This window comes from Periplaneta americana, chromosome 10 (genome assembly GCF_040183065.1).
Source record: "Periplaneta americana isolate PAMFEO1 chromosome 10, P.americana_PAMFEO1_priV1, whole genome shotgun sequence".
NCBI classification, from domain to species: Eukaryota; Metazoa; Arthropoda; class Insecta; order Blattodea; family Blattidae; genus Periplaneta; species Periplaneta americana.
The window spans coordinates 40,578,754-40,604,313 of NC_091126.1; the positions used below are offsets into that span (position 1 = coordinate 40,578,754).

At 35.7% G+C, this 25,560-nt stretch overlaps 1 protein-coding gene across 1 annotated transcript in view; it reads left to right on the forward strand.

The window, feature by feature from the left end:
* LOC138707358 (cell adhesion molecule Dscam2-like) overlaps positions 1–25,560 on the forward strand; it is a 1,214,496-nt gene that overhangs the window by 927,227 nt on the left and 261,709 nt on the right. The window contains exon 6 of the mRNA XM_069836640.1: positions 4,355–4,803. Within this exon, the coding sequence (XP_069692741.1) occupies positions 4,355–4,803 (449 nt within the window). The remainder of the gene's footprint in view (positions 1–4,354; positions 4,804–25,560) is intronic.

Genomic DNA, 25,560 nt, shown 5'->3' on the forward strand with positions numbered 1-25,560 from the left:
TGTAGAAGATTAGTAAATGAAACATCGGTATCAGAAGACGAAGTTATAGACCAACAAACAAATTCAGATCAGTTGATGTCGCGTCTTTTCGACAGTGGTTTGAATAGAAGACATCTGGCACCATTTCTTCTGCACCTCCGAGGTCCCCATTCCCTGAAATTTTAACATTGTTTCTGATAACGATAATTCTCAATTTTTTAAATTATTCTTTAATACTGACCTCATCAACATTATATTCGAGGAGACGATTCGGCATGCTAATAAGTGTTCACAGAATGCTGAAAATAATTCTTGGCGGCCTAGTACAGACTCTGAAATACGTGTACTTTTGGGCATAGCGCTACTGCAGAACATTATTCACAAACCTGAAGAACAGAATGTACTGGTACAAATGTTCAATGACTGCTACACCATTCTTCCCAAAACGCTCACATATAGGAGAGCAGATACTACTGTCCGGAATTCAATGTGCTATTGTGCTTAATACCCTGCTTTCGAGTCTATCACACGACAAGCAACATTTAACGCCTTGATAACAGCACTGGTATTGTACCTCATAAATTAATCCTTAAAAAACATAAGTTGGTAAATAGTTCAGGAGAAAATCAAAGTGGGACAACTACCAGAGCTGGAATCAAGGTACACGAGATAACTCGGGATAATAATTCAGGTATGAATGTATGTCTATTTCATAGTGATTTTTTTTATGTATGTAAGAAAATTAGTGATACACAGTGATTCTGCAATATTAAATGACCTCTTCACAAAAATAAAAAAATATGACACTTTTTTTTCACAAAACTGGTGAAATATATTGTAAGGGAAGAGGTTAATAACTAGGCTTAGAGACTTCGGACCCAATAGAACAGTTCAGTGGGAAATCCGCATAACGGCATACTGAGTATAGTGGTAAAGCGTACAGTGGGTGGGGATACTGTAGAATGAATGTCAACAAATATGCAGAGAAAAACGCTCTGAATTTAAAGGTTCTGACGAATAATTTGGTTTTTATACAAACCCATTTTCAAACTGTGTCTGAAACTATAACACGGTTAGAAAAGTCAGAGCAAGAGATGCCGGAAGCCCTCAAATTAGTTGAGGAAATGACACAGAATTAATGAGACACCAACTACACTTGTTACTGAACGTGTAAAACAGAAATGGAAATCAATTTTATGTAAAAATAACGGATATGGAACATTATATAATATAAACAGCAAATTAGTGGATATAGAGTCACCCGAGAATAAAGGACCGTCTCTTAGAGACTGCAATGATGTTAGGTTTTCTCGTTTTGCTCCTATCACATCATGCGAAGTAGAGCGCAGCTTTTCACAGTACAAACTGTGTTTGGCAGATAACCGAAAAAGATTTACGTTTGAGACAATGAGAATGTATCTCGTAGTACATTGCAATTCGGTACTGTAACTGCACTTCCTAAAGACGACCATTAGGATAAATGAAGAAATTAAAATTGCTACATGTTTATTTCCACCCTTAAAACTGTGTAATTAAACACAAATGCTTATAAAAGACAGGAGAATAAATGCTTTTAATATTCTTTTGACATTGTCATTGTGTAATGTATATTTACTTTCAGAATGTACATATGTGTGTATTTCCCTATACTACCGTACTCTATTCTAAATAGCAACGTTGTTACCTCACCACATCTCTACCTTTCACTACCTGCAGCGAGTCAACAACCTATAGTACATGCACAGTAAACCTATTGTATCGGGTCCCAAGTGTCGAAGCCTGTAATAATAATAAATGGTTAACCATAACAAATAATTCTATAGGACCAAAAAATTAATATTTACATAGAATATTGTTGCTGTTTAGTCAACTGTACAAAGGCAGGTTTGAACCTCATAAATGACACCAACAAGGCATCACTCGTGAGGAAACTAGATCAGGAGTTAATGGTGTAGGGTGGCGAGTTTCTTTTCCTCTACATTGCATACATCGCTGACTAGTTACTAATCAGACTTCAGATGTATGCAAGCAATTGTTCTTCCTCTGACACACAAAATCAAGTGAGATGTACTGCCTGATAATAGATGGACATATCAACCAGAACCTCAGTCAGAGACGAACAATATTATTGCACAGTGATATTGAGCAATAATGCTGACGTTCCACCTAGACACCTCAATTCGACATTAATATTATTGCAGAATAATTTAGTTTGCTTGAAAATGAAGGACGATGAAGACGATGCCGTCCTTAAAGAATTGAACAAATTTGTTTGATAAACCCTTGTAGATTTAGCATGTATCTCTTCTTATTTCTCTAGCAAAACCTCATATGCCTCATTTTTCTCCTATCTATTTTTATACACATTCGACTTGACATTACAAAAAAAAATGGTAAAATTTTGTAAAGTTGTATGCATTCAATAATAAATATTCTTTCCTCATTTGTTGCACTGGTTCCATAATAATAATAATAATAATAATAATAATAATAATAATAAGAAGAAGAAGAAGAAGAAGAAGAAGAAAGGCATGATATGGAAACGACGCCGTCCTTAAAAATTGAACAATTTTGTTAAATAAACCCTTGTAGATTTAGCATGTATCTCTTCTTATTTCTTTAGCAAAACCTCATATGCCTCATTTTTCTCCTATCTATTTTTATACACATTCGACTTGACATTAAAAAAAAAATGGTAAAATTTTGTAAAGTTGTATGCATTTAATAATAAATATTCTTTCCTCATTTGTTGCACTGGTTCCATAATAATAATAATAATAATAATAATAATAATAATAATAATAATAATAATAATAATAATAATAATAATAATAATAATAATAAGAAGAAGAAGAAGAAAGACATGATATGGAAACGAAACGAAGAACTCAACTAACAATTTTTGAAACGAAGAAAAACTGATGAAATATTGCGCAATGTTGCTAACAGACGACACAATATTTTTCAGATTGTACAATATATTTCAAGAGATTTTGATACACTCAGCCATATTGCGCAACCATTCAATCTAACGTACGTACGCTCAATATTATTGCGCAATCTTAAATATTGTGCTATAATATTGATAGTCTATGGGCCACTTTATCGGGTATCTCCAATTCTTTTGGTTTCACAGAAATTATAGGGTAAAGTTGCCTATTTTCGTGACATCCCAAATCCCGTGATACTTCTTTAAAATTGAATGTCAATCAAAGCTTTGCCGTTCGGCCATAGCACCAGACATCTTTCACCTACTTTTGAGACATCGGTGAACTTCATAGCAAGATACCCAATCCCGTGACATTCAATGAAAAAAAGTATCACGAAATCAGGATTATCACGGAATTAGGCAACTTTACCCTATCTGTTTCTTACTTTGCACACTTCTTCCGCCTTTCCAATATAGCTACGTGTTTCTTTACTTACCAGTATTTAGTATTTTTCTGAAATGATTTTATCACCACTTTCAGCTCTTTCTTTGCCATGATATGCAGCTTGAGTTCACGGAAGCATGCGGAACGAACGGAATGTTATGTTCATCATGTCAGCATTGAAGCGATGTTCTGTATATGATATGAAAAAACAGAGTCTCTGTGAGAGAAGCAGTATTAAACAACACCGTGATGTGTTCTGCGAGTAAAAGTAAAATAATTTCAAGTTGCTTTAGGCCAAAACTTAACGCTTAATTAACTTTAAACATAGCTTTCAAAATTTTACGAAATTCCTCAAAATGAAATTAATATACTAAAACAGGGATACAGAACTGGCGAGAGAGGGTTAGAAAGCATGGGGAAAGCGTTGGTTCCCCGTTCACAGTCCACCGGCGTTGAATGACGTATATGTGGCCCGTACGCAATCACACAAGACAGACACTGAATACAAATCCCCTCCCCTCCCAAGTCAATGACGCAGGGATGAAAAGAATGGGTTAGTGACGTGACCGATAAGTGACGCAACGCCACAGTTGTCGCCCAGTTCTGCAAGCCCGTATACTACTAAAATAATGGAATGGAAAATATGTTTTTAATATTACTTTTCCAATGCGAAGTAAAGCTACAATTTCGTTTAAAGACTCTGTACATAACGACGTTTAATCCATTATTTTGTTGACCAGTATGAGATGATAATCATCAATGTTTCCCAGTTTTAAAGTGTTGTTTGGAGAAGACTTCCTCCTAAGGTGCATTTGCTTATCGTCACTGGAAAAATTTACGGCGAAACTCGGTGTGAGACAAGTGGTCAACGGGCTTGGGTCTCACGTATTCTCTTCCGCTCAGCCTCAATTAGCCTTGAAAGGACGAGCGTTCGCGTACCTTTTGAACGTTTCTCCTTCCAGTTCCCCTCCTGTCATTAATTGAATAACTTTGGTTTGCAGGTGGGTGTACCACCAGCAGAATGGCCACGAAGCGTCGCTAGACGGCACCGACCGACACATGGTGAGAGACGGCACGCTCGTCATCACGGCCGTGCGCGAGTCGGACGCCGGCACGTACCTGTGCAACGCGAGCAACAAGGAAGGCAGCGAGACACTCGAGGTACAGCTGAGCGTGAGTTCTCCACTGCAGGTGTTGGTGCACCCCAGTCGGCAGCGCGTCGACCTGGGCAAGAGCGCCTCGTTCCGCTGCACCATATCAGGGTTCCCACGCACGTCCATCCACTGGCTCAAGGACGGCCAGCCCCTGCGGACGGGCGCCAGGATACGCCAGCCCTCGGAGGACAGGGTGCATGTGGCGTCCGTGTCCAAGGAGGACCGCGGCATGTACCAGTGCTTCGTCAAGAACCAGGTGGAGACGGCGCAGGGTTCCGCTGAGCTCAGGCTGGGAGGTAAGATCCAATCCTTTTACATAAGTTTAGTTTTCAAAATTTATCCACCCATCATAACCTAGATACACGATCACAACACTCCTCAATTTTATTCATTCCCTCTCACCGAACATCCTCATATTCATCTTCTTTCACTCTGGCTATTCCTCGGCTTTGGAATTCCCTACCGAGTAATGTCAGGGACTGTCAGACATCAAATCAATTTAAGAGTAGACTAACGAAATATTTTTCTAGCAATTCTTGTTAACAATAATAGCTGTTTCAGGTTTCTCAATGTTTAATGGTTATATATATCACAGATAAATATCTAAATTATCTCATTATTATTATTATTATTATTATTATTATTATTATTATTATTATTATTATTTCTTACCAATGTTTATTATTGTCACACTAACATTACTTATCCAACTTTCATTATTTACTTTCATGTTGTTTTATGGTCTAGATATTAATGTAATAACTATGTAAGGAATTGTATTCAATTAGAATTATAGTCTGGCTGGGCGGAAGAGAAGGCCTACTGACCTTAGCTCTGCCAGATTAAATAAATAAATTATTATTATTATTATTACTATTATTATTATTATTATTATTATTATTATTATTATTATACCACTTCATTACACAGGGACATCATTTTACTTTTACTTCAATTTTTACTGTACCTGATTTTCTGAATGTACTTCCCTCCCACCCCTTCTACTAGTAAACTTGCACCCGTCCTCCACACAGATCCAAGGCCGCATATGCAGTATGCAGTCAAAGTCGTCTTACGGTCATAGTAAACAGTACTGAGTGAGTGAGTACAGCACGTCCCACAAATATGGTTGTATTTTCCAGTGAAGAAAGAGCATTCTTTATTGAATCATATTTTCGCACAGGTAAGCTTACTGTGCGTCCGTTTGGTTACGTCGCATTCCGGTTTCCCCCCCCCAAGTCGTTTCTGCTGTCAAGGCTGGTGGCTGGGCTGTCTTAGCTCTTTTCTGAAAACATTTGCTATTAGGAATTGGACGTCTAAGTAATATTATACAACCGTTATAATAATTTAAACAAAAGGGCATCGTGAAGTAAGTAACCGTCACGTGATTTCCCACTTTCTAACCTGTTAACAGGTTGTAGGAGTGAGGAAGATAATTATTTTTCAATAAAACGCATGTCTGTAAACGCCTTGTTTCGGAGACATGCATATAATTATACAGGATGTATCTTAATATTCGTTACAAATTTCTAGAATTTGCGAAGGTGATAAAGTGGATATAACTAACTTTATGATTATAAACCCTTCCGGATTAATTTGTCCACTTTAAAGTGATCAGAGGAAAAATGGCCACACACAAAAATGTCCAGAGCAAAATGTCCAAGGAAAAAATCCAGTAAGAGACGTCCACATACAAAACAGTCCACAACAAAATGTAAAGTATATAAAACGTCCACTAGTAAAATGCCTACAACAAAAATGTCCAGTATAAAAAAGAAATCAACAACGGATAGAGGCAATCGTCAGGAGAAACCATGAATACAAAGAAAGAAATGATATAATACGCTACCATCGTGCAATATCTTATCACTTAAAATGCATGGAAAGCCGTAAGAGAAAGGTCAAGTTCAAGAGATGGAATAAAAATTCATTGTCAATTGGAGATTTCTGTGTCTTTATACATTAAAAATTATGATCACATGTATAGGACATTTACATTTAAAAAAATTGTAAATTGGAGATTTCTGTGTGTTTACTGTATACCTATTTTAAAAATTATTATGTCATGTAAAGGACATTTTACATATAATTTTATGGACACTTAATATAAGTAGACATTTAATTTTATAGACATTTATATAAGTGGACATTGTATTTGTGGACATTTAATTTTTATGGGCATTTATGTAAGTGGACATTTTGCTAGTGGACATTTGTGTTTGCGGACATATTGAAATGGACATTTTAACCTCCAACCATTAGAAACACACAGGACCTCGAGATTGAGACATACACATCTTAAAGAAGTAGAAATAAATTTAATGCTATTGAAATTATCATAATCACAATCAAAAATTAGATGCTAAAATATTGGTTAGGGCATCTACTTAGAAAGGGGAAACCCAGATGTCCCAGAAACTGTTTGAATTGAAGCCACAAGGAGGAAAGAAGCAAGGTAGACTAAAAAAGACTGTAGAGAGAATAATATTACAATTATGGGCACCATGAGAAGGCTATAAGTTCAAGACACAGAAAACGGACGGCTTTGGAAGATGGGCATGGGAAAATGACGTTAGCTGCCTAACTCAGTTATATATAAGGAACACATGTCCAGAGATGCGCCGTTTCTGTGCTGCAGGCTGAAAAATGTTATGATTCTGTGGAACCATATGAAGAGCATGGTTTACGAGACTGCCGTCGAGTCTGAAGGAGGTCTGGTGGCGCGAATTCTGGCCGCGACGGAACACAGCTATAGGCTAGTTCACAATAAACCGGAAACGAGAATCGGAACGAAAACGAAAACGGTAAAATTGTTAAAATGTGTACATTTAAATATGAGCATTCACAATTAACGAAAAGCTTGGCGGAGCCCGGGATCGGGAACGGAGAGTTGGCCAAGTTTCAACTTCGGCGTTCACGTTTCCGATCACAGCCCACTAGATTCATTCTATTGCCATCTAAAAGCTATTTTGTCGTCATATATTTTGTAGCAAGAAGACCGTGACATAACCTATGCTTTATTTTGTTCTGTGATTTGCATCATGGAGCAAGTTTTATTTGATGAGTTCCTAATATTGAGTGTTGAGGAAAATCCTCACGCGCGCCTCGCATAAAGATGAGAAATAGCTGCATCTTTGAACACCGATCGTAAGTGAATCATATTTTATTACTGTATTGGTTGTATTACACACTACATATTCATGCTTCGATTCAATAACTAATGTTGTGTTCATATTTGTTCTATTACAAATGTTTATTCTCTAATTATTTTACGTCATGGTAGACTTAAAATAGGTTGTGATAATAAAGATGCATGGGCATATTTATAGTACCGTACCTAATGAAATGCTTCAGTTGAAATTTCGAAGTTGGTTAACCTGTGTTTATGTTGGCTGCCTTCTACTCACAAATAACATCAGAATGCGTAATATCGACTTTACATATCGTTATTGACATGCATATCGATATGCATAGCCGTCTACGTTCTCGGTTTATTGTGAATCAAAAATTGTCATATTCACTTTCTCTGCTTCTCATTTTCATTCTGGTTCTCGCTCCCGGTTTATTGTGGACCAGCCTTAACACAAACCAGCCATTTTCTTTAGAACCTAACGGAGTAGGTTTCGCAGGTGTAGTATTCGAAGCGAAGTTGTAAATGGCCATTTTGAAGATTTGTTCTATCACTCGATTCTGTGACGACAAATGTATTAACAGAAACAAACCCACCTAATGAGAGCGAATATACAGATTGTCAATTAATTACATAATCAGATTTATGAGTTTTTAGTGGCCATATTGTTAGAGATATGCTGATCGCGTTTGGTGGCATAAGTACCGTATCCATCAAAATTTTATTTGAATTGTTCGGCAAACATATCTTCCCGCCTGCAGTCACCGAGAGCGTTGTAATTGTACGTTGGCGAGATACAGTGAGAAAGCATGTGCAATCTTTGAATTTTAATCAAGCCAATCTGTCACAACGTTTCGGCGACACTTTAGAACAGCCGTGCCAAAAATGTGACTTACGAGCACATTGAGGCTCGCAATGATAGCTGTGCATTTTCTTGCTTCCTACCTCCCCCAACCCCCATCCTCTCACTCACTGGAGTCAAACTCCGCTCCATTTGTATTTGTCTCTGACCTCCGAGTGGCGTATCGTCGCACTATCTCTCTCGAAACCATGTACCTCTACAAAAACTAAAGTTTCAAGTAGGAATGGAGGACCTATTCTTTTGCTGCCAATATGATGAGAATATTAAATTTATAATTTGTTCACAAGTATTACGAGGAAAACGGTTGTATAACATAAAACGACATTATACTACATGTCACTCATGAAACATTAAACCAGGCCTGCAGAACTCGCAATGCAGGGGAAATATGACGTCAGCCTCACTCCACTTCTATTGGGGATGATCGACTTCCGCCCCGAGAATGAATGTTGATGCAGCCGAGCGTAACTAGAACGCCGTGACCGCACAGATAGAAAAGGTGGGTGGGGTAAAAGAGGGGAGGAAAGCAGTCGCTTTCAAGAGCTACAGTTCTGCAGGCCCGCATTAAACGGTTAAGTGTTATTATTATTATTATTATTATTATTATTATTATTATTATTATTATTATTATTATCTCTTACGTCGATCCTTTTTCATCAGATGTACGAATAATGCGGTTAGATCTTCAATTTAAACTCACAGATTTACAATCTGATATTAAATTAAAGCTAGATGTAAGGACTTGACAAATGTTGTACTTTTCAAATCTTTGCCACAAAATAAATACCCGAAACTTCGTTCGCTCTGTTGAAGCCATGTTCGCTGCAACTTACGTTTGTGAAAAATTATTTTCAACAGTGAAAATAGTAAAAACCAAATTTAGATCACGACTGACAGACAAATACCTTCGTGATCAACTACGACTGCCAGTAAGTGACATAATTCCTGATTTTGAAACTTTGTCGCAGAGACATTCAGAAGAGAGTTAATAGGTTGTGATAATGTGTCCTATGTTTTCTTGTTCATTTCTTTCTTCGTTACACGTACTAAACATTAGTTTGTAACCTTATAATGTATAAAATTATATTTAAGTGCTTGATGTAAGGAAAATGAAATCCGTTAATAAGTCAGACAATTGCTTCACTTCCCCTTCGGATGTCCGCCTCCCTCCATAGGTGCTATGCACGTTGCAGGTTACACAGTGGCTTGGCGCACGATTACATTTTCGCCACGGCTGCTTTAGAATGGAGTTCTATGAAGATTCACACAGCTCCAAACTCCATCGGCGATGGTATGAGCAGTTTAAATTTATGGGATACCTCTGTAAAAGGAAATAAACGATTCGCCTTTCTGTGTCTGAAGAAACAGTTGAACGCAAATATTGCAGTGGCCATCTAGGGCGGCCTATGACATGTCAGAAGAGGACTTGTGATTGATTTTTGTATTTTATTTTTCTTGAAATATTCATTGTAATATAATATTTGTCAATGAATACATTTTTTTATATCATACATTCTTAGAATTCCTACCATGCACACAATAATAATTACGGACACCATACACGTTTTAACTTACTTTAACTCGTTTCACGGTCAGGCATGTTAACCGTTACACCACGGCGGTAGACATTAGGCTATGTTAAATTCACTATTTCTGTCTTATGCTCCCTGCATTTATTAATCACTCCAATTTTTGTGGGAATATTATTTTTTATTAAGTTAAAATTTAATTTAATATTTAGATAAGCTTTTTACAAATTAAAAAGTTTTATGTGAATATTTTGAATAAATCTGATACCGAAATCACACACCTACAGCAACTGTTTTAATACAGCACTCCTTATAATATAAATGTATAAATAACTGAAATAAATAAGAATCAAAATATAATATGTTATTAATTAATTATTAATGAGTCACCATTATTGTTATAATTCCCCATGTAGAGACGATGTCATAGATGACTGGTTAGTTTCTTTCTGAAAATACTGCGATGTACAGATTCTCTTAAAATATAAAAGCAAATGAAAAAGAATCAGCTAATATTATAAGTATAGATTACGCATTCCATTTGATCAGTGTTGTACTGTTCTCCAACCAGGAGATTAACCGTGAAAGGAATGTGCTTACTATTGCGTCATCTATAGGAGCGAAGTAGATAGATAATATTACCATTGTAACGTCAGTTTAAAAAACATGCGCCGTCCTGCATATGTTATTTCCTGTATGGAGGGATTAAAAGACCAGGAGATTAATCGTGATCTAATTTTGTAACAAGGGTAGTATAAGTATGTGTGTATCAGTGCTATCGTTTGTGCTTTGAGAGTTAGCCAATGGAGATGCGTGTACCCATGTGTGTGACCTTATGACATCTTATGACACCAACATTTATTCACAGAATTACCCCGCTGTATCTCATTCCCCTGAAACTTTCTCCCGGTTCGAGTACAGTACTTAACGTGAACCATGAATAAATAAATGAAGTTCTTCAACTAAACAATCCATTTCATATGCACTCTATGTAACTCCTATGAGGGGCAATATAATTTTTGTTATCATTTTTTGCCCAAAGTACGCAGAAAAAAGTTCCACGTTGATGTAAAGTACAAGGAGCAATCAATATGTTTCCGGACTGTCTTAATGTGTGCAACATATATGACATAAGAAACGGAGAAATTATCTAGAACCAGGGAAACGCCTGTAGCCTATACTGAATGCATCACTTGAAAGGCAGAGAAGGAAACTTGCCATAAGACATATACGGAGAAATTACAGGGACTATTTATTTTATATGACGTCATTCCATTTTCGGCCTATGAAGTGTAATGAAATTTTTAATTCCAACAATCAGTCATACATCGCGATAATTTCTGCAGCTCAATTTTTTACTATCAATTTATCGCATGGTCGTTCTTTTGTTTAGTCAGTATCGCTGTTTCCACGTAAATCGATAAGCAGGAATCCATTGTACTAAGTAAAGTGCGAAATCCTACTTTCACATCTAAATCTTCATCTTCTAATTCCATTTCATTCTATATAAAGAAAATGAAACTCCTTCATAACAATTGTTCATTTAATTAATGTATTAATCAGGTTATTTGTAATTATACCATAAAATGTTTAAGTGAAATTATGATTTCAGCATATAATGACAACATATTTCTGTTACAATAACAAGAGAAAATCGCAGTACATGTAATTAACATTTTTAAACCTGTATTTCGCTTTTCTCAATTGGCATTACCGAATAACATTCAATTTCTTTATTGCAGTAATCGATATTCATCTATTTCGACTTCACAATATCTGAATAGGTTAAGTATTCATAAATTTACAATTATTAACATTTTGTGAGTGAATTTTAAGGATATATTATTTACATTTTTATTTTATTCACGAAATAGTCCTAATAAACGTCACTCGAGGCCTGAGATTACTATAGAAAATCGCAATAGATCCTTGACATGTTTTCACAAAATCACATGTAGAATCTTAGTTCTTAAAGACAATCTGACGTTTCTTGATAGACTGACTCAGCAGGCATGGAAGCAATGACCTTCAGTGACACGCGCATATATGTTTCACAATACGATAAATACAGGGACATAACTTTATTTTTACCAACATTTTTAACATTAACCTGACTATGCTCGGAAACACTGTTACCCCCTTCCATTACAGGTGCTTGGTGTTACTAGTGCAATATGTAAACAAATCATTTTACTAGCTATAGGAGGAGAGAAAAGTAGTGTATTTATTTCATTCATTCATTTCATTCATTTATTTTATTCCGTAGATCTTACATGAGCAATGAAGCTTTAAGATGTGGAACAAGTCAACATTTTACAATATTACAATTACGATTTTTACAAATTTTTATAGTTTTACAATTTAGTAATTTTCTACAATTTTTACAATTTTGTGCAATTTTTTTACTTTTTTTTGGCGAGATGTAGTGACATGAAATGAGGTCCGAGGATTCGCCAAAATATTACCCGGCATTTGACTTTTGGTGGGGGAAACCTCGGAAAAACCCAACCAGGTAATCAAATCAAAGGGGGGTAATAAAATCAAAGGGGTTGATGCCAAGGACTCGCCATAGACCATCCGGCTTCAGTCCCACAGCTGGGGAAAACCTCGGAAGAAACCAAAGACCAAAGGGGGATCCAACCCAAGCCCGAACGCAGCTCCGGATCAGCAGCCCAGCGAGTCTGCCGACTGAGCTACATCGATGGCTCTACTAAAAGTATACAATACATAGCCAATCAGATTATTAAATTTACAAACGCAAACGATCATTCATAAGTTGAGCTATATGTATAATACAAAACAAGTTAATTAAATTTAAGGCATAAACAATTCAACCAGTTGTGATATACAGAAATCAATAATACATATCATGCAAACTACTTCAAATTACAAACACAAACAATTTATCAGTAGAGCTATATAGATTACTATTCAATTTAAAGCATATAAAATTCATCGGCCAAAACTATACAAATATATACAATACAAAGTAGCATACTTTCATTAAGCTATACAAATTTGTGCAATTAATATCAAGTAGATTAATTCAATTTATAATCATAAACAATTCATCAGTTGAGCTATACATATTACCATTCAATTTACAGTAGGTCTATATACAATTCATCAGTAGAGCTACACAGACTAGTAATCATTTTAAGAGCATATACAATTCATCAGCCAAACTATACAAACATATACAATCAAATTAGTTCAATTTACAAACTTATTTTCGTTAAGCTATACAATTCATATGAAGTAGATTAATTCAATTTATAAGCTTAAACAATTCTTCAGTTGACCTATACAGTATACTATTCAATTTACAGTACATACAATTCATCAGTTATGCTAAACAAAAAAATAGAATACATAGTAAACAGATTAAGTCAATATAAAAACATATTTTAGTTGAGCTATATAAAATTGTACATGTCATTTAAGTAGAATAATTCAATTCACAATTTATCTTGCAGGTAAATATGATATTACGATTTTCAGTTTATTACTTTTACGGTATTTTATCAAAATACAGTAGAGTAGTAACAGTTTTTTTTTTCACACATTTAACTCTTCAGGCGTTGTATTCATTATATAATGGATACTTTATTCAGCATATTACCGTACTTTCGGTAACTCTAATCTTCACTTCTGCTCAGTCCACACAGATTAAGTTATTCAGTCATACTACACACCGTACCTGTGCGAAGTAAGCAGGGCCAGGTATTTATGGAGATCTCGGAAATCACGACATAATAGATATACTATAGATTTTTACTAATCTTTACGAATTAAGTGATTCTGATAAATAATATGCGGATAAAACAATCACGACAAAACAGGAAATAGAGTTCTAATAGCGAAATATGAACACATTCGCGAATTGTTATTATTGCGCCTTTTTATAGCGATTTTCATATTCTGAGTTCTTTTTTCGGACTTTTTTTTCCATTTCAATTTGTTATACATTCAAGTAGGCTACATTACATGGTATTCCAGGTGTTCTGATTACATTAGTGAACTCAAAAGACGGAGAATTCAACATTTCACTAATAATTTGAAAGTGTTAATTTGAGGGCTGCAAGTTTTTTACCCCCCCCCCCCGATTTTAATGAATTTGTGTTAAATACAGTTCCAATCCAACAAATATTATCTACTGGCCATACTGCACCTTTACCAGAATCCAACGAACCTTTAATGTTAATTGTTTGGAAAGTAATATTCATACTGTGTTAATTGTATTTTCCAAAATTTCCATTAATATCCGACAAGGTTACAAATAAATCTCCAACAATCTCCTCCGACACTAAAATTAAAATACACAAATGACAAAATTAATCTCCATAATTACCTTCCCTGGTAATAAGCTTCAATAATATAGGCTCTTTCTTCTATAGAAAACGCAACCATATTTCTGAAACACACTATACTCTGTAATGTTTACTTCACTGCTAGCAGACTTCGAATGCAACAGCGACAGTAAGTTTGTATGGCTGACGGGGGCAAGGATATTAGTTAAAGGGGTGGGAGTCAAGTACATTCAGAAACGCAGGTACAATAAAAATGCAAGTAAAAATAAAGTGATGTCCCTGTACAAGTGCAGTTCGTAAATACATTGATTACACCTTGTATAAAAGGATTTATCTGTATGCTTTTGTATTTTATTGAAGTTTTGCTATCAATTGCACCTCCGTGTTAAATCCACAATTGGGTTCAAACTCCAAAAATTACAACACGATCTCTTCTAGACATCTCTACTTTACTGGTAACAAATTGCCCTGTGTACTAGTACAGGAAGTGTGCTGTGTTGGAGCATTTGTGTAATATTTGTGTGTGTAAGTTTCCGGTGTACTTTGTGTGTCATCTGGTTTTCTGTAGTCAAATATATCTATGTCTAGGAATGCTAGGTGACCGTGACATTCAATTTCCATACAGAATTGTATGTTCTGACGTTTTCTATCGAGATTTATGACAAATGTATTCGGCTTTTCCAAACCACGTGGCCAAATGATGAATATGTCATCTACACATCGATTCCAGCAGATGGCTTTGCACTCCGCTTTGCCCGAAACTGCCTTTTCGAAATTTTGTATGAATATTTTGGTTGTAAGACATGCAAGTTTACTTACAATAATTGATGTTCAGTGTAAAATGTAGTTTTATTTCATCCTTATTCAAGGCACTTCGTTGTTTACAGAGTGAAAATTTGCAAACATAATTGTTTGATTATATAAAACAGCGTTGTTTCTGCACAGTTATATATATTTTTTTTCCAAGAATATTTTAGTTAAATAAAAACTTGCTTACTCATGTTATGGCGCCACAATGACCAATAAATAGTACATCATGCCACGAGCCTATAATGGTAGTAATTAAGACGCGAGTATATTTATGAAACGAGCGCAAGCGAGTTTCATAATTTTCATACGAGCGTCTTAATTACCATTATAGGCAAGTTTCATACGACTTTTTATGCTCGACCATATTTCTAACTTGAAATTATTCATAAGTATTCATGTTATTGTTATGTGAGTGAGGAACGGAACTGACCTTGTGCAATAGCCTACATCATAAATTGTGAGATGTGCGCAGACGCGAAAGTATTGATTTTTTCCGAGAAACAAAGTCGACGACCTTGATATAATCTAGAGAGTAATATAAACATTAATCTTGATATAACCTTGAAATTGAATTCGACATTGAAAAACGAGATGACAAATTGAATTTATTTGAATATTACTTACAATTAACGCTAATTATTATAGTAACAGAACATAACCTTCTGCGACAGTATTGGATTTCCAGCCTCCGTGACGTTTCGCTAGTTGTCTTTCGATTGCATATCCGAGAATAATCGATACTTGCGCTTTCATAATGCTAGAATGGAGTATTCTGATTGGTTGAAGAACTGAACTTTAATGAATAGGTGTACTTTAATAAGGTCCATTAAGGGCTGCTACCAGGTGTATAATTACTACATTTCGGCATGGTCGAGCATAAACACATTTAAAATTAAGCGATGATGACCGAAGCCTATATTTTCCGATACTCGTATACTTTGTACAAAAACTATTAGAGCTAGACTCATGAAATTTTCAAGCTTTCTTATCAGACTTATAATAATGCTACCCGTTAAGATTTATTGAAATAAATTAAATTCACTCTCACCTAAATTTCATTACATTGGAGAAAAATAAATTGTTAAACTATTATATTTTTCAAATATACACCAAAACCACCGGAGTACCTCAGTCGGGTAAGGCGCTTGCCTGCAGATCCGGAGTGCGCTCGGGCGCGGGTTCGATTCCCACTTGGGCTGATTACCTGGCTGTGTTTTTCCAAGGTTTCCCCCAACCGTAAGGCAAATGTCAGATAATCTATGGCGAATCCTCGGCCTCATCTCGCCAAATGTCTAGCTGTCACCAATCCCATCGACGCTAAATAACTTCGTAGTTGATTCAGCGTCTTTAAATAACAGTGTTAAAAATATATATGCACCAAAGATATAATATTCAAAGGAACTCTATTCTTTTGGGCAACAATGCCTTCTAATATATCAATGCATTTGCATGTATTAACGATATTTTAATTGCACATTTATATTCTTTTTCAAGATAAGACAATATATAATAAATTCTAGTACACATCTGAAGGGTAGTAATAAGCACAAAATCATGTAGTTGTGGATATTAGAATCTAAATTATAACAAAATAAAATGTATTTATATTTTCACAAATTTATTTCGCATTTCTTTACAATCAGCAAACTTAATCATTGTATACACAGAGCTGGGCAAAATATTCACTTCCAAGTATTTTAAGTACAAATACAAAATACAGTTAAAGTTCACCAAAATACTTTCGTATTTCAAATACTCAAAATACGTATGCATTTCAAATACTGCAAATAATACATGAGGTATCGGCGCATCAAGAAATTCGAACATATTGTTTCAGACCTTAAATACTTCGATGATAATTATTAACATTGTGTTTAATTACGTTTATATTACCGGTTGTTCTGTATAGTTGTGAAACTTGCACTCTCACTTTGAGAGAGGAACAGAGATTAAGTATGTTCGAGAATAAGTTTCTTGGGAAAATATTTGTGGCTAAGAGGGATGAAGTTACAGGAGAATGGAGGTAGTTACACAACGCAGAACTTCATGCATTATATTATTCACATAACGTAATTAGAAATATAAAATCAAGACGTTTTAGATGGTCAGGGTATGTAGCACGTATGGGTGAAATTAAAGAAATGATACTCCTGAATTGTTCATTCTTTTCCTATAATATTTTTTACCCTTAAAACTAAAAAATAATGGTATTTTACAAACAACTTCAAATTAGTATAACTCTGAAAATATTGAGATTAGGACACATGTTTATATGACATTTTTTGCTCAGAATATGTTCGGACATAAAAGCTCCGTAAGTGACGGTAAATCTTCGTAAATCACCCTGTATAGTAAGCATAGGTCAGGCAATCTTTCAGTAATAGGGGTCAAGAGCACTTGGGCTTACATTACCAAATATATAACTTACATTTATTTCAATTAAATTTTCAAAATGTACTTGTGACTAGCATATTGTGAGCAACTTTACACTGTGCCCAGGACTTCTATCGTGGGAATGGTGGCTTGGCCGGTGCTTACTACATAATCACACGTACCGTAACACTTTTAAAATAATTTCAATTAAAAAAAATATATATATATATATATATATATATATATATATATATATATATATATATATATATATATAGCTCAACTATGTGAACGCACATTGTATGAAAATAAAAATATGAATTAAATAGCTTGTTTGGCTAGATATCCCCCACATTCATTGTACTGTATCTTGAAAAAATGAATATATTATAACTAGACAGTAGATGCGGGATGACTTAAGGAAAAGTTAAGTTTTTTTCGTATCAGAATATATGGCACGTGCCGCGCCGTCCGTCTTTTGTGTACCTGGCGAGTACAGCAGCGTACAAAACGAATGAACCCCGATCTGTTCATAGTAACATTGCAACGCAATGTGTGCAGTTGTGTTATCCTGCTCAAGTATTTAGTACGCGTTGAATATGTTGTGCTGATCCATTCATAATGGCAAAACGTTAAATTCGCTCAGAGATACGAAATTCAATTAAGAAGTATGAGACTGACATTTTATGTATTAACGAAGACAATATCTTGTGTAATGTATGTAAAATTGAAATAAAAACCAGAACAACTCAGGCTATAGAGAAACATTGCAACAGTACATCGCACAGGAAATGCGTTGAAATGAAACCTGAGGAACCATCTACATCATCATCATCATCATTATCTAGTTGTGCGGGTCTAACGACACGTGCAACATGATGCTCAGTACAAATATTCCTCTAAAGAAATTGAGTGATCCACATTTTAGAGGTTTTCTTCAGAAATTCTCTCGATACAAAAACTGTTTAAGCGATAGGCGAAGACAATCAGCTTCGATAACTTACGAGAATATATCGTTGTTTACTGCAACGCTGGTAATTGCATCAATGATGACGAGGACTGAACCTTGCAAGGTATGTGCTACAGTACGTTATTTTTCTTTTCCTTCTGACTGTACGGATATACAGTAGCATGTTGACGTCATCTGTTTACGTTTAAAACCTGTTCAGCCAATGGTCTGAATGAAAGAAATGTAACATATAGTAAATGTGCACTTACATTCAACGATAAGTCATCCCGCATCCACTGTCTAACTATAACACTTTTACAGTAATTTCTGTTAGCAATAAGATATTATCACTCTTGCATATGAAAATGGAAATGGGCGATTTTGAATGAATTGGTAATTGAAACGCACAAGTGTTGCAAAAATGTCCGTTTGTGACTTAAAAGAAGGCAGTGAAAATTTTGACATTAGTATGATATAGAATTATCCAGTTTTTAAATCACACATATGGGTCAATTAAACAGTGTTCATGGATTAGATAAGAAACGTACAAAATATATATCACAGTTGTATGAACACTATTAAAATAAAATAATTATTAAAATTAATACAATTCAGACATGTTTCGGAGACTGCCTCTCCATCCTCAGTGACTTTACCACGACGGCTGGTTCAGGTGATCGACCGCGATCCTTTAAGCCACGCTACAACGCGATCGATCACCTGAACCAGCTGTCGTGGTAAAGTCAATGAGGATGGAGAGGCAGTCTCCGAAACATTAATTTTAATAATTATTTTATGCTCGACCATGCCAAAATGTAGTAATTATACACCTGGTAGCAGTCCATTAATGCATGTCATTAAAGTACACCTACTCATTAAAGTACAGGTCTTCAGCCAATCACAAGTCAGCTTTGTACCGTTATATCGGTTATTCTCGGATATGCAATCGACAGACAATTAACGAAAAGTCACGGAGGCTGGAAATCCAATACTGTCGCAGAAGGTTATGTTCTGTTACTATAATAATTAGCGTTAATTGTAAATAATATTCAAATAAATTCAATTTGTCATCTCGTTTATCAATTCTAAATCAATTTCAATGTTATATCAGACTAATGTTCATTCTTATTCTGTGCCAAGGTCAATGACATTCGGCCTCGGAAAAAATCAATACTTTCGCGTCTGCGCACATCTCACAATTCAGGTCAGTTCGCTCATAACCATAAAAAGACCTAATTTTCAATACTTTCAAGTTAGAAATATGGTCGAGCATAAAAAGTCGTATGAAACTTGCCTGTAATGGTAATTAAGACGCTCGTATGAAAATTATGAAACGAGCTTGTGCTCGTTTCATAAACAATCATACTTGCGTCTTAATTACTACCATTATAGGCTCGTTGCATAATGTACTATTATTTTAACAGTGTTCATACAACTGTGATATATATTTTGTGCGTTTCTTATCCAGTTTTTATTGAAAAATACTGATTTTTCCTTACTGTTTCTCATGGAAATGACCGAGTTAGAATAAAAAACAGTAACATATTCAGAAGGATGCCCCTCTAAACACACGAAAGCGTAAAATACTCGTTTTTTGGTTTTCGGTGGAAATGACCGGTTTTGTTCGCAACCTCCACATATGACGTTTTGCTCAAAATAACCCACAGAACTGATTGCTAAACTGCTACATTTTTCACCTTGTATATTAGAGATAAAGTAGTCAATGACGGCAATTCGGAATGCCCTATGTAACAAGTGGTGCTGCGAACACAGCATTCTGTATGGAATCTTCTATCTCGTTCTGTGAGTGGGATGAGTGCGTTCGTTTACAATAGAAATATATTGCAACGTACAATAATATTTACAATGATAACACATGGACATAATGTAACAATAACAAGCAGAAAATGTATAATGCTTACAGCGCACGTAACAAACTTAATGTCGAAAATGCTAGATGACACTAATACAAGAAATAAAAATGTCTCAAATGTTCTACAGAACAAGCATTATAACTATATAATATATAGTTTGTTCAACGAAAGTGAGAAATAAAGTTGTGTATCAAGTAAAATCAGTATCACACTACAGCAGGGCCGGCAAGGAATACTCCTCATTTCGGCGTGCCCGCACGGGAACACAGGTGAGTCGCTGAGGTATCTGCCCTTCTGTGTGGTTACGTGAACTAGGGCTGTACAGTTGCGCTGTACATTAGCGGCGCGGTGGTGAAATCTCATGCTCATGGGTGGGAAACTCGTGCTCTCGAAGTGTGAACACAACCTCAGTGCAGGTAGAACGGACTCTGTACTGCAGTGTCTGTATACAAGTTTGCTCGCGTCTGCAGTAAGTGGCGGCTGGTTTTAAGTGAAAAACAATATCATCTCCAGATCATTTCCCTTTAGTGATGAGTCGAAAGAGAAAAAAATTTTTATTAAGAAAGGAGATAAAGCTTGTATTATGTTCTATTAACTTTCTTACGCATGACATTTTATGTTACAAATAAACACAGTGAAGGTTTTAGTAAACACTGTCTAGATCTGCTTTAGAATAGCTAAAGGTAAAAATGGGATGTCAACAATGTGCGACTGATATCAAGTATCGTTAGCACATTGTGCGTGCGAGTTACAGAATTGCACGACATATGATCGACTAGATAAGAGCATTTATGGATAAATTTGAAATGTGGCAGTAGCCTATCACGTAGAACATAGACAACTTCGCTTTCTTTCATTATAAACTATCATGAAGAGTGATAAGAAAATCTTCTTATCAAATATAAGACACTACTTCAAGACCTACAGCAGAATTCACTGGTACGTTTGGAGAAACAGTGACAATTGTCAAGGAATCGAGATTTTTTTAAATCCTTTTGGCTTACAGCCGATAGAAGATCCTGAAAGTTTATAGCTTGAATCGATAAATCTACAGAGCAGCACCCCACTCAGATTCCAGCGAAATCAGTAATCGAACTGTTTGTAATGCTGCCTAAGTCAGAATTTCCAAATATACATTTTGCCTCCATATATACTGTATATACTTGAGTCAGAGTTTAATAAAAGAAAGAAGTGTAAAAGCTCTCAATGTAGAGAAAGAGCTTAGAAATAAGTTTATTTCATCTGTCGTGACGTGTGAAAAATACTTCCTTGAATTTGTGTTTGTTCGCGAATATAGACTATTACATTTCTGAAAACAGAGAAATAGGCTACTTTTTAATGTATAAAGACTTGTAAATTCTCGCGTTCTATGTTTCAAATAAGGCATATAATAAATATTAACAAATAGTATAATAAATGTTGCAGCTGTTTGTTGTCTCTTGAAAAGGTGTATTCAGGTTGTTTTTCCAGTACTAAACTAATTTACAAGGGTAGGAAATAATATAATTTTGTTATGTGTGTTTAGGTACAGTCTGTCTAAAATTACTATAATTATTGTACAAGCGTCATTCTGAAATTCAAATCATGTAGTAGATATCACGACCATCTGCATGAGCCGCCAGAGCGGACCGTGGCTTTTGCAACACAACTACAAACAACTTGTAAGTGCTGCGGCTGGCTCCGTCTGTCTTTCTCTCTTTCAATGATTTTATCACTTTGTGAGCACGAGTTGCCCATCCATGCTCATGCTTATATCTTATGAGTAGTACCACTGCTTGTGTGATTGCAAATAAATTGTAACTGATAAAATAATCAGTAGGCTAACTAGAGGAACAAACTAAATTAACAGTCTTAACCATGTTTATTCTACTCGTATTAAATTATAATACTATATGCCAGCGGTGGCGAAAATGTAATCGTGCGCCGAGCCACTGTGTAACCTGCAACGTGCATAGCACCTATGGAGGGAGGCGGACAGCCGAAGGGGAAGTGAAGCAACTGTCTGACTTTTTAACGAATTTTCATTTTCCTTACGTCAAGCACTTAAATATAATTTTATACAGTACAAGGCTACAAACTAATGTTTAGTACGTGTGACAAAGAAAGAAATGAACAATAAATGAACAATAGCACAACCTAAAATTAACTGTCTTCAGAATGTCTCTGCGACAGAGTTTCAAAATCAGGAATTATGTCACTTACTGCCAGTCGTAGTTGATCACGAAGGTATTTGTCTGTCAGTCGTGATCTAAATTTGGTTTTTACTATTTTAATTGTTGAAAATAATCTTTCACAAACGTAAGTTGTAGCGAACATGGCTTCAACAGAGCAAGCGAAAGAACGAAGCTTCGGATATTTATTTTTTGGCAAAGATTTGAAATGTTCAACATTTGTCAAGTCCTTACATCTAGCTTTCATTTGACATCACACAGTAAATCAGTGAGTTCAAATTGAAGAGCTAACCGCATTATTCGTACATCTGCTGAAAAAGAGTCGACGTACAGAGATGATGATGATGATGATGATGATGATGATGATGATGATGATGATGATGATGATAACAACAACAATAACACGTAACCTTTTAATGTTTCATGAGTGACATGTAGTATAATGCCGTTTTATGTTACACAACCGTTTTCCTCGTAATACTTGTGAACAAATCACACATTTAATATTCTCATCATCAGGCTTCGAGACATTGGACCCGATACAATACGTTTACTGTGCATGCACTATAGGTTGTTGACTCGCTGCAGGTAGATAGAGATGTGTTGAAGTAACAACGTTGCTATTTAGAGTAGAGTACGGTAGTATGGGGAAACACACACATATGTACATTCTGAAAGTAAATATACGTACATTACACAATGATAATGTCAAAACAATGTGAAAAGCATTTATTCTCCTATCTTTTATAAGCATTTGTGTTTAATTATACACAGTGTTAATTGTGGAAATAAGTATGTAGCAATTTTAATTTCTTAATTTATCCTATTGGTCGTCTTTAGGAAGTGCAGTTACAGTACCGAATTGCAGTGTACTACAAGATACATTTTCAGTGTCTCAAACGTAAATCTTTTTCAGTCATCTGCCAAAGTTTGTAGTGAGGAAAGCTGCGATCTACGTCGCATGACGTGATAGGAGCAAAACGACAAAACCAAACATCATTGCAGTCTCTAAGAGACAGTCCCTTATTCTCGGGTGACTCTATGTCCACTAATTTGCTGTTTATATTACAGTGTTCCATATCCGTTATTTTTTACATAAAATTGATTTCCACGTCTGTTTTACACGTTCAGTACGGGTGTACTTGATGTCTTATTAATTCTGTGCATCATTTTCTAAATTAATTTGAGGGCTTCCGGCATCTCTTGCTCTGACTTTTCTAACTGTGTAATAGTTTCAGACACAGTTTGTATGAAAACCAAATTATTCGTCAGAACCTTCAAATCCAGAGCGTTTTCCTTTGTGTATTTGTTGTCATTTATTCTATAGTACCCCCACCCACCGTACCATTTACCACTATACTCAGTACGCCGTTATGCGGATTTCCCACTGAACTGCTCTATCGGGTCCGAAGTCTCGAAGCCTGCTCATCATATTGACAGCAAAAGAATGCGTCCTCCCATCCTACTTGGAACTTTCGTACATGGTTTCGAGAGAGACATATGCCACTCGGAGGTCAGAGACAAATACAAATGGAACGGAGTTTGACTCCAGTGAGTGAGACGGTGGGGGTTGGCGGAGGTTAGAAGCAAGCGAAATGCACAGCTATTAATGCGAGTCACGTTCTCGCCACGGCTGCTATATGCTATGCTTGAATAGTAGTGGTGGTGGTGGTGGTGGTGGTGGTGATGGTGATGGTGGTGGTGGTGACCGATATAACAGCTGCTTGTACGTTGTTTGTGGGATTTGGGGGTGGCAAATTTTATCACTAGACCTATATCCGGCCCTGGCAGAGAGTACGATAAGTCTATAACTATTTTTTTATTTTTTTAAATTAATTATTAGTTAATATAATACATGGTTAATCAGCTCAGAGTTAATCGGTAGTACACTGTATTGTACTAAACTAATAAGGAGAGAGCGGATTTTTAGGTACTAAGAACTAATATTCCAACTCATGTTTGGCTTCAGTTGGCGGTGCTCGCTTTTCAAACGCAAGTTCGAATGAACGGCATCTACCGTTATTTACAAATAACAGGCGCGCATAACTTGATTAATTCTCCAGTCTTTGTGACCCAGTTCTCCTCTGTCAATTTTCAGAGTGTTGTAAATAAGGCTTCAAAACGGTTTCGACAACATCCACTCAAGTATACTCGGTGTTATTTTTCATTTTAGTGCTAAATATCCGCTCCCTATTAATAACACATTGTTAAGGGAAAGGGCAGTTCATAGACGAAGAAAGGATACGGTAACAATACGCAGTGATTCAATGAGAATGACGTTACATTTAATCCGGATTACAGCCGCTTTATCAACAAATTCTCATAGAAATTGCTGTCAATCGAAACTCTGTATCCTTTCGTGAAGAGCAGTCAACCAACATAAATTTGCCCTTCCTGTAACCAAAAAATGAATGTTGACTTATTCTGCGAACTTGAGTTCGATGACTTACATCGGTAAGACGTGTATTTGTAGTGGAAGGACAATAGGACGGACATTTTTCTCGAAGTTCTGACGTTTACCTGACATTTACAAATCTCTGCAAAATCTCTTTTGTATCACGGAGAAATGATGTATTAGCCGCGGTAATTGCCAATCACACACTCTAATGCTCACGACAAAGAACGTGTGAGTGAAGTCGAGGACGCCTTGAACGACATCGAATCCTTAGCGAGTTTTAGTCACTCAATCTGGAGACAATTTGGATAGTAAGAATAAACCTTAAGTACTTTCTCAAGGTTTATACTTATGAGTACGAACACTTCCTGTGATTATATACTCGTAACCACTGGAACATATTCATTTCCGTAAGAATAAAGACATTCTACCTAATGCGAATATACAGTGTACTCATCTCTACAGCCTTCTTGATCGTTCAAAAGTTAGTATATACTCATATTACCCATCTTCTTTGACCACATTGCACCGTGATGCTCAGTTTTTTTTTTTTTTTTTTTTTTTTTTTAGACTTTCACATTCTATCGGCGTGCTGTAGTGGTTAGTGTTTTGCCTTTTGTAAATGTTGATAATGGATAAATAAATTAATT